Source organism: Halyomorpha halys, unplaced genomic scaffold (assembly GCF_000696795.3).
Source record: "Halyomorpha halys isolate HHAL.00 unplaced genomic scaffold, Hhal_1.1 Scaffold321.1, whole genome shotgun sequence".
In the NCBI taxonomy this organism is placed as follows: Eukaryota; Metazoa; Arthropoda; class Insecta; order Hemiptera; family Pentatomidae; genus Halyomorpha; species Halyomorpha halys.
The window spans coordinates 436,482-446,979 of NW_027115809.1; the positions used below are offsets into that span (position 1 = coordinate 436,482).

General features: G+C 29.4%; 3 protein-coding genes across 6 annotated transcripts in view; 2 read left to right on the top strand and 1 right to left on the bottom strand.

Annotated features, from left to right (window-relative positions):
- The window catches only part of LOC106681232 (uncharacterized), a 9,390-nt gene extending 7,864 nt beyond the window's left edge, over positions 1 to 1,526 (top strand). For all 4 annotated transcript variants that reach the window (XR_002945287.2, XR_001343212.2, XM_067052777.1 and 1 more), the window contains one exon: positions 1,265 to 1,526. Coding sequence is in view for 2 of the 4 variants with exons in the window: in XM_067052777.1 (XP_066908878.1) it covers positions 1,265 to 1,291 (27 nt within the window). In the remaining 2 variants the exon portion in view is untranslated. The remainder of the gene's footprint in view (positions 1 to 1,264) is intronic.
- Positions 1,527 to 2,313: 787 nt separating this feature from the next.
- Cisd2 (CDGSH iron sulfur domain 2) lies at positions 2,314 to 3,176 on the bottom strand. The gene is made up of 3 exons (XM_014421442.3): positions 2,981 to 3,176; positions 2,813 to 2,898; positions 2,314 to 2,735 (listed from the first exon to the last, which is right to left on the bottom strand). Exons 1-3 carry the CDS (start codon positions 3,075 to 3,077, stop codon positions 2,535 to 2,537), a joined length of 384 nt encoding a protein of 127 aa, XP_014276928.1. The 5' UTR covers positions 3,078 to 3,176; the 3' UTR covers positions 2,314 to 2,534.
- A 1,922-nt stretch (positions 3,177 to 5,098) lies between these two features.
- Positions 5,099 to 10,498, top strand: Cog8 (conserved oligomeric Golgi complex subunit 8; the record flags this gene model as incomplete). The annotated part of the gene is given in 8 exon segments (XM_067052776.1): positions 5,099 to 5,329; positions 6,425 to 6,516; positions 6,593 to 6,664; positions 6,836 to 6,960; positions 7,031 to 7,306; positions 8,694 to 8,898; positions 9,999 to 10,153; positions 10,274 to 10,498. Coding segments are annotated over 7 exon segments (1,113 nt in total), but the record flags the coding sequence as incomplete, so codon positions are not given.

Sequence of the window (10,498 nt, forward strand, 5' to 3'; positions counted from 1 at the left end):
TTTATATTTCTATACTTACTGTAGTTATTATCTTATGGTTGTTATCTTGTTTTGTTTTTAGCCCTGAAGAAGGCTAGAAACTCTAGCCGAAACGTCGGCACATTAAAATAAGTTAGTCATACTTATTTGTGTTTCATTGACCGCACCCCCAACCATCTTCTCCTCATCTTTATTAATCAGTTTTTTATGAACAACTTTATAACTTATTTTTAAGATCGAGAGGTGTCGCTGGATTGTCTATTTTATTTTTATTTTGTCTATGTTTCATCACTCTCTTTCTGGCAGAAAACCTTTCAATAGTTTCAAAATTAAATTATTGATCCTTTTTTTTTTTTTTGAACCTTCAATTCTTACCTAATTCTTCAAAACATAGAGTACAAAATAAATTCTGTTTCTATAACGCAAAGAAATAGCTAACTATGATTATTTTTGGATTAAGATTCATTGAGGTGTTCAGTTGGCACACTGATTCCTAATTTTTCAGGACAGATGTTTGTATAACATTTTTCTATATAAATTTATTCATACCTAAGAAATGTAAATACCTAATACATATAAAACATATGTAAGTATGTTAAAGTATATAAGTATGTACTAAAAAATAATGGTAGTGTATTTTTTGTTTTTGCTTCTGTGTGAATTTTTAAATGACTTAATGATTTAATTGGATCTTGGATTTTTTTTTCTTGGGCTGCTATTAATGTTTGGTTACTAAGGAAAAAAAAATAATACCATTTTGGACAAAAATGGATTTAATCATTTTGTCAACTGAATACCTCATTCATTGTCAATCCAAGAGTATTTACGTTATATTTTTTTAATTTTGTAAATATGAAGTTCATCCAAAAATTTAGGACTGGGTCTGATGTTCAGTTAAAATTAATTATTTCTAGATGTTACTACAGCTTTTCCTTTATTCTTTATCATATACGTATATATACATGTATTCTTTATCATATACATAAAAATACATGAATTCTTTATTTTATATGTATGTATGTAAAAAGGTAGTAATTGGTCTAGATTTCAAGTATTGCATGTAAAAATTATAATTTTTTGTAATGATCACCTTAAGGGTCTGTTGATAACAATACTTTTATCTGTTTGTTTTCACAGATTGATGATAAATAAATATTGCATAACTTAAAAATATTTGTTTCATTATAAAAAATATTCATATTACTAGAGTCTGAAACTTTATAAAGTTTTTAAAATTTCAAATGTGAATATTATCATTTTACATTTATTTTTGTTTCCTTTTCAGGCTGCTTGCATCGAAATAGACGCTTGATGCTCAGACATTTTGTTTAGTGTGTTGTATTCCATCTTGAGATTGACTGATGATAAATAAAATGTAAATATGTATATATCAAATATATTTTAATGTAATATTTTTACTTAAAAGTAACTTTTGTGATTGATACTTAATCTTCATGTACTTGGTTAGTGCCTTAATTTGTTACCAATTATTCTGAATGTTATATAAAATTGTTTTTATATTTTCAAAATAAATATATTTTATATTACTTATTTTATTTATGAAATAATTTTTCCTGGGTCTGTGCTGACGTCCTTAGGAGTAAAGCTTATCCCTTACCTTTCAAAGTTGTGTTTACTATTTTTATATTCTGTTTTAGCTATATAGTTTAGAGATTTTTTTTTTTCTGTTTGAACTAATGTTACTGGTTTAAAATTACTATATAAAATGTCAAAGATAGTTCAATGATCGTTTTAGTAACTTTTTTCAATAAATATAAGAAAAATGCCCCTGAATCCAGACTGCTTGGAAATAAATCTAGTACTTTTTTAAGTTCGTAAATTTTATCTTTAGTGTACATTCTCCGAATCATTAAGATTGAACATTTTTTTGAAACCTGTCTTTTATATAATTGAACCCTTGTGCAGTGGTCCAAATGCAGATTAAAGCATCATTCCTGTTGGATAAAAAATTATTCTTAATGGGTAATTATTTTCAAATTTACCTAATGTATATTTTTGACAGCAATTAATATAAAAGAAGAAATTTTCAGAAAATCATTTTTCTATCCTTCAGCTGAAATGGGTTAGTTTAAATGAGCATCTTCCATGCAAATGAATCTTATTTTATTAAAATAATGAAATACTTAGTGCTGTAAGTTATATTCAGTTATACTACGAAGTTATATTTCTAACTGTATTTATAAATGAGTTTTCATTTATTAATTATTTTAAAGAGCATTAAATATGTGTTAATTTTTAAAATACATACTTGAATTTACTATACTTTATAATAAATAATTAAATAAATTTATGAGGAATAAAAACTGATTCAAGTCCAAAGAAAAATATTTATTACCATTATTTCATAACAAATGATTGATTCGTTTAAGAAACAACTTTCCCTTTAAGGGAATCCTAACAGCCCGCATTTAATATAAATATTAAAATTATTGATAAACAATTCATAAGTAGAAAACAAAACTTTATAAGTTCTTTCATCAAAAAGCTGAGTATTTCTATCTACAAGCCAGTATTTCACAAGATGTACCCTGTATTCATTTAGATGAATTTCGCTTGATAACAACAGGCCCTACATTATCGCCTGTTTCTCTGTTGTGTTTTCCATGAGCACCATCACAATAAGGAAACTTCTCACTCTTCCAACAGCGACAGTAAGATGTCTTTTCTCCTAGATCTTCGATATTAGCTATATCTACAACCTTAGGTTCATCTTTCCTGATACTTGGATTAATTGCCTATAATTTTGAACATAATTTAGTTAGGACATTGCCTACAAAGTATGGATAGGTAAATTTTAGTAATCATTGCTAACCTGTTTTGGTTTTATTGTCCTGTAAGTGACATATGATACTCCTCCAACAGCAGCAAAAAAAGGAACTAATCTAGCCCAGTCTTTGACTAAAATATAAAAAAAGGATTGCTTATACTTTCACTAGACATAAATTATTAAAACTGTCAATTCTTGTATACTTTAACTTACATCCTAACTTAAACCAGCCCCCAATAGAGTCAGGAATTGGTAAATTTGATAAATAATTTGGAATAGAAGACTTGATTAAAATTGACACAGGCTCCATGACTTCACAATACTGGTGTGCTTGAGGCAACCTGATATTAGGTAACAGGTTAGGTAGTAATTAAGGAGAAAAAAAGTCTTGATGGCTTAGTATCCTCTTAAATGCCAAAGGCGTTCATTGAGAAAACCAATTTGCCAAAGAAATGTAACCTTCATGAATGATCGTTCATGTTCAAGTTCCCGATATGTAGGATACAGCCATGCATACGTTTTATTTAAATTTATTTCCTTAACCCTGTAGCTCCTAACAGGTAATCAATACTTCTTTCAAATAATTTAAAAATATTTCTAAATTATTTCACATCCTAAAATAAAATTAAAACGAACAATTGACCCACTCAACGTGTGTAGACATGCAAACACTATCAGCTTGCTTTAACATGCTATGGGCACAATACCTGTGCATCTATACATGAAAAAAATATCAATGATTGAATAATGAAACATAGCCTTCTAACCAAAACAATGCTATTACTCGTTGAGGGCACTCGCTTCCTTCCTGACGTTTTGTAATCATTTTCTTTTTTGTGTTCTGCTGCTACCCACGGGAAACATACAAAATAAAATCTTATGAACTTGCTTGTTCTTAAAATCAAATTTATTTAACAAAAAATATTACAATGAAGTAAACTGAACTACTGCTAATGGAATATTAACTATGACGACTAAGTTGTTACCATTGATTCCACGTAACGACCATCAGCTATGGTAAGTAAGTATGTAAACAAAGTAAGAAACAAAATTCTGATGCTGCAAGTTAGGTAACTAAGATTCGAATATACCCCAAAGCGAACATCCAGAGGACGTCCCTACCAATTCATAATGAAAAATTAGATTTGTTATGTTTCACACTCATTATGTGCATCTTTTTGATCTTCGCTATTTTACATCTGAAAAAAATAGGGCCAACGCGCTGTTCTATGCCGGTCAGATTTTTAATTAAGCAGGTTAATCTTTAATTAATAAATTAATCGACTACAGAGAGAAAATATCTTTAAGGTTAATTAATTCTTCCTTTGATTCATTTCAGTTTCACTAAAAAAAAAGTATTAAAATTTCAAAGTAAACTCCGGATTTTTTCATCCCAAATATTGCATAATAATGCCAGAGTAAGACTATGACCCAAAGGAGGACTGACAGACTATTTCTCTATCACTAAACGACTCAAGAAAAAATGTTCTTTTTTCTCCACTTTTGTTCAGCCTATACATTGAAGAAGTTTTAAATAAGTGGAGGAGAGAATGGGAATCGGCATGGATATACAATAGGTAATAAATATCTTTACACTTTACAATATGCTGACTACCAAGTTATAATGGCAAATGATGAAGATGCCTGGACGTACATACAAAAATAGACTGTAATACATATCTTAGAAATGAAATGACGTATTGAAATTAGAGCTAGAAGAGCGAGACGGTATTCATTCTAATATTTTGACCAGAGCAGAAAAGTCAGATTTTATTCCTAGGTCAGACCGCGGTGAAATCCTCATGCATCAAGAATGGCCATTGCGGCTTTATCATTGCATCATTAACATTTACTCTAATTTTGAAGAACTTCTCGGGTACTTGTTGAAGGAACGACAAATCTATCTGAGCGTAACCTTCAAATACTCCTATTTGTAGAAGAACACCATGAAATTGCACTTGGCTGTCACGATCTCTGGTAACGCTCACCACATAAGTTAAGGAACCGTTGTACTTATCTTTAGAAAGAACTTAGCAATTGAAAGTTGTCAAATAAGCTATAATAATTTGAAAAGTATAAGGTGACCTTACAGTTTAAGTTTGATCTTGTTTAAAGAAGGAAAACCTTTTGGTCACCAACGCTTTTGTAAAATAAGTTTTTTCGGCCCAACCATTGTTCTGGAGGAAGTGTACAGTAAAAAAATAATGAATAAATTGTTTGCTCACTCTATTAGTTTTATAATATGGTATAATGAAAAATAATGTATTACAAAATACTATAAAATAATCTCTCTAACATATTTGGTTCAACAAACATAAGTTATAAAACATCGATCATAGTAACCAACTTCTTCAATGTTAATGTTAAAAACATGGTTGTTCGGAAGACATCGAGATTTGGTCATAAGTAAACAACTCGTGACTGCCAACTAATCATCTATCTAATAAATTTCATGTATTTGTCAAAACTATGGAACTATATATTTCATAAGAAACTATAAACAATAAACTTTGCTTACAGGATGTTTACATCAGTCATTAGCAAAAGTACAATTTAAGTTGTGTATGTATCCTACTTATTGAATATACCGATAATAATTAATATTAATTGGATTTTTTAAAGGATTTTTGTCTTTTAATTATAGTTTTACCCACAACTAACCTTATTTAGTTATTAAATTTAAATCGAAATGTATTTGTTAGATGTTTTTAACTATTTTGGACCATCCTTTACTTCAATTACCCTTTTAAAAACTTTAATTTTTATTACTTTTCTGTCAGTATTTTTTCTTAATTTTAAATTGTACAAATTTAACTTGAGGTTTATGCTTCCAACTTCATTGCAACATTCTATATATCGACTTGTTTTCTTTAGATATGAGAAATCTTACTTTCCTGATTGCTAAACTTTCAGTTTTTATGTTTTATTTGAGAGATTTCTTAGCACCAGTCCTTTAAAGGTCTTGTTATTCCATTTTCAAGTATGATCCGCCAAGAGAAAGAGCTAGTTTTAATCACTTGGTCTAAGTTCTTCACATAGTTTACATTCTTCTTATACTAATAAATATGTTAAAAGATTGCTGTACATCGCTAATTGAATAAAAATGATTTTAAAACATTATGAGGATAAATCCCTTTCTTTAAAAAGAACATAGTATGGACTGATTTACGAAATGATAGTAACGTAGTTCTATTTAAAATATATGCTGCACACTCTACATTAAGTTATTTTTAAATTCTCTGTTACAGTTTTATTAGTGAAGACATAATGTTTCCTTGCTACATTATTACTTCTTTATCTGATCTTCAAATTTCTTTTCTTTTTTGTTGATATTTTAATTGTGCATTAAAATTATTTAAAGAAAGGTGAAGGAAAAAGAGGATTACTTAATTTTTAACTTGACTGAATACACCATTTTTATTTTGATGCCTAAACATCTTTCACGAAGTGTATTAGATCTGTAATTATCATTTCCATTTGTGAGCATATTTTCTTCAAGTTAATCATTTTAAAAATTATTTCATTTATTTAGAAAATAAAACATTTATATCATTCATTGTAATATCTGCCTGCTTTGAAACCTCCATCATTTTGTATTTGGAGTATCCTTATATTTGTACTTAATGTTTAAATTTATGTGTCAAAATAATTTTTCAGAAAAGGAAGTTATTGAAGTACTAAATATATCGACAAAATGGACGTTGATACAGAAAGTGTACTTAACTTGATGTTTCCTGGTGGAGTTCCAGGTATATTTACTTGTATAAATTTCAAATATCTGTTTTTGTAGCCATGTTGGTTGTTTCTCATTTACATGTATTTCAGATGCCTGGACTGACAATCCTGATTTCAACAACTATCTTTCCAAATTGAGTGTTTACAATTTGGAAAAGCTATGTAAGTTAAAATTTAAATTATTATTTTATGACTGATAAATAATGTGATGTAACTTACAGTAAGAAATGATTTAAGGTTGATACAAAACTCTAGTTTTTTAAAGTCCAGCTAAAATATAGTAATAAGTAAAAGCGCGATAACAGTTAAATATATGAATTATCTTTTTTTAAGGTAAAGAACCAGACCATTTGGACATTGAAAAAATGTCTATTCTTAATCAAACTCAAGAATTAGCTTTTGCCAATTACAAGACTTTTATAAAGACAGCAGAGTGTTCAAGAGAGTTATTCAAGCAAGTAAATTATCTGTCAAAATGCCTTATCTGATTTCTAATAATAATTATTTGTTCTAAAAATTGTTTTTCAGTTTCAGAAAATTGAATCACGTCTTAATTCGTTGATTTCTCATGTGCCTGACTTTACAACAGGATGTGAATCATTACTCCGACAATGTTCCTCTCTGGAAAGTGACCGACAAGCTAGCAGTCTTGCTTTGAAAAGGCATTCTGATCTTTTGCAAGTTCTTGAACTTCCTCAACTTCTCGAATCTTCAGTACGATCTGGTCTTGTGGAGGAGTCATTGTCACTGATTGCGTTTGCTCAAAGAATTGCTAAGTCCCATCCGAATATACCAATTTTACAGGTACAATGATCAATTTATTTGCAATAATTATTATGTTTTCCATGTTTGGTTTAATTTATTTATGTTTATATTTCAGTAAATACACTTTATCAATTTATGTTTTATAAGTTTGGTTTCCTTGTTGATTTACCATAATATTTATAGTTACCACCATTTTATGTTTATTTCTGACTGGTACCAGAACTATCTTCTTGGAATAAATATTATGTTTTGTACATTTTCACTGCAATTTAAACTGTTCTTGAGACAGTCCTCCCAATGGTCTCGTCTTTGATAATATTAATTAACTACAACTTTGGTTTCTAAAGATGGCTGAGTTAGTGAAACATGTAGTTTGTAATTAACCTTGTTTTAAAGAAAATTGAAGTTATTTGTTAAGTTTGAATTTTCCATAAATACTGTAATCTATACAAACCCACCTCTTAGTTTGTGTAATTGGTATTGCAGGTATTTTAGTGCCCCTGCTCCACGTCCATTTCTTAATTATATTTATAGATAATTTATAATTAGGTATTGTGATACTGTGGGACCCCTTTCTTTTGTCCATTTCTAAGTTATATCTACAGAACATGTATTAAGAATTTTACATGTGTTAAGAATTCTAGGTACTATATGGCCTCTGCTAATTATTGGGAGTACTGTGTACACATTTCAATTTCTAAGCTATATAATTGAAAATTTATTGTTAATTGTTGCAAGTACTGTCTAGCCTGTACCCCACATCCGTTACTAAGTTGTATTAATAGAAAATTTATGATTAACTCTTTCATAATTTTAACAATTAATTATCTAAATTAGTGAGTATAAATAAATTATAGATTAAAAGTTAAGTAATTAAATATTATGTTGAGGGAGAAGGAGGTTGATTGATTGATTCTCTTTATTATCTTAAGGGACACCCATAAGGTAGTCGGAATGAAAGTAAAACTAGAAAATTTTGAAATCTGATAATTCAAGATTTGAAGTGGAGGAAGACTGTGAGTGATTCAGTTTATAACAAATCAAAAGAAACATTGCACAAGATTCTTACTGTTCGATATCTCATATCCTAATTAGCATCTGTTGAACTGATAGTGTAGGGATCTTCGTGATTCAAGCCATTAATGACATTATGGCTTTTGAAGGATGGCTGTCATTCCGACTGACTTTGTAGGAGTTCCTTTACAGCCAAAAAACAATTCCTCTTAAGTAGAGAAGGTCATTGAAATTGTTCTTAGAATTGAACTTCCCACTAGTTACATAATAATAATAATAATAAAACATATATAATATGTTAAAATAAATCAGTTGAAGGCTAACTTATATTTAGATCTCCTATTTTAATTTATATTATACTTATAAAAATATATTTATTAAAATTTTTCTTTAATGTATTTTATTTTTTAAGAAAGTAGCTGCTGAAACTGAGAAATGGTCAGTGGTTCTACGCAGTCGTTTATTAGCAGAGTTGAAAGGAGAATTAAGCCTTCCTAGATGTTTAGTTGATGTCGGAGTGTTACGCAGAATGGGAGCTCTATCAGAACCAGAACTGAGGCTTATATTCCTCCAAGCGAGAGGTCATCACTTATCAACATTACTTTCTTCACCTCAGGGTTTGTTAACATAAAAGTTCTCTCTCTTTTTTGATTTTTTTTATTTAAGATTTTCCACTCAAACAGTCAATTTCCTATACCTAATTTTATATGGCTTCCTTCCAGATCAACCTGTCCAAGTCCCATTCCTCCCTTTCACTATGTCCTATCCATGATTTCTGCATCTCATTGCCCCAAATATTTCTTGGACTACCTCTTCCTCTTCTACCAATTATTTTCCACAAGTGTAACTCCCTTGGAAATCTTCCATCTGGCATTCTTTTTAAGTGTCTTTACTAATTTAGGCGTTTTTTTTATTCAATCAGTTGAATGTTTTTTCAACCTCCATCTTTTCTTTGTCAGATTCATCTGGGATATTCCTACCATTCATTTCCAGTAATCCAGTTCTGTAGCCTGAAGTTTCTTCTCTCTTTGGTCACCTTTATAGTACAGGTTTCTGCTCAATGTCATAATGCTCAGTATTTTACTTTGGTTTATATCTCTCTTGATTTATATCAATCTGAATCCTTCTTTTTATTTCCTGCAAACCATTTAATTCAATACAGAGCCAAAGTATTTAAAATTTTGAACTATTTTTAGCACCTCACCCAGATTCAGTTATAGGTCACCATTAGTGGATGACATAAGTTCCCTTTTCTTGGCATTAATAACACAAAACATGTTTGAAAATAATAATTCAACTAAAAAAAGTTCTGAAGTTGTGGATATTATAAATTAAAAATTGTTTCCTAAAGATACAATCGTTTCTATGTTGCTATGCTTAATATTATTACTGGTATAAAACTATCCATGGTATCAACATTGAAAAACTGAGATTAATGTTTTATGTTGTATGCGGAGCTCCAGATTGAAATACATTATGTCTATTTTCAGGCTGTTTCTTGCCAAAAAAAAAATTTTACATTTTGGTTCAAAATGAATATTTTCGACAACTTTGTAAATACATTTTGATCCAAAGTTCCTCATATCATCTATTACTATCTGACAAATCAAGGAAATAATTTAAATTTTAGAGCAGAGGCTTTATGTCATTGATAGTTATTACACTGTATAGTTTGATTTTAAATTAATGATTTAATATAATCCATTTTTTTTTTCAGTTCAAAATCAAACAAGCGTACTGAAAAGGATAGAAATCTACAGGAGTCAACTTTTTAACATTATAACGCAATACAAAGGAGTTTTTCCTGATGCTGCAGTTATGCCAGGCAAACAAAAACAAAGCCCGCTTTTAGAGGAGTGGGTTAGCATTAAGGTGGTATTAATTTATATATGTTAAATGTTTAAAATTTAAATTATGGTTTCATACAACCAATCATGAATTTACTTATATAGGTGTTTATAGACTATATACCTAACTGTTATATTTTTGTAGGTTAACGAATTCCTATCAGATGCTGATGGTTGGGCAAACGAAGGAGGTAGTTTTGAAGGAGTAATGTATCTTGGACAGTCGTTAGGCAGAGTTGGCTGTGACTTACGCGGTCTCTCTACATCTTACTTTTTGTCCAGTACTGCAGCTCAACTTAAATCTATTTTAGAATCTTCACTTGCTGATTTTCCTCAAGATATGGACAAGGCTGCTCTAATGAGTATACAA

Coding starts and splice junctions, on each gene's coding strand:
- Cisd2 (XM_014421442.3), bottom strand. CDS start 3,077: ATGGAGCCTGTGTCAATTTTAATCAAGTCTTCTATTCCAAATTATTTA. Junction 2,899..2,980: donor GGGCTGGTTTAAGTTAGGAT/GTAAGTTAAAGT, acceptor TTTATATTTTAG/TCAAAGACTGGGCTAGATTA. Junction 2,736..2,812: donor GGACAATAAAACCAAAACAG/GTTAGCAATGAT, acceptor TCAAAATTATAG/GCAATTAATCCAAGTATCAG.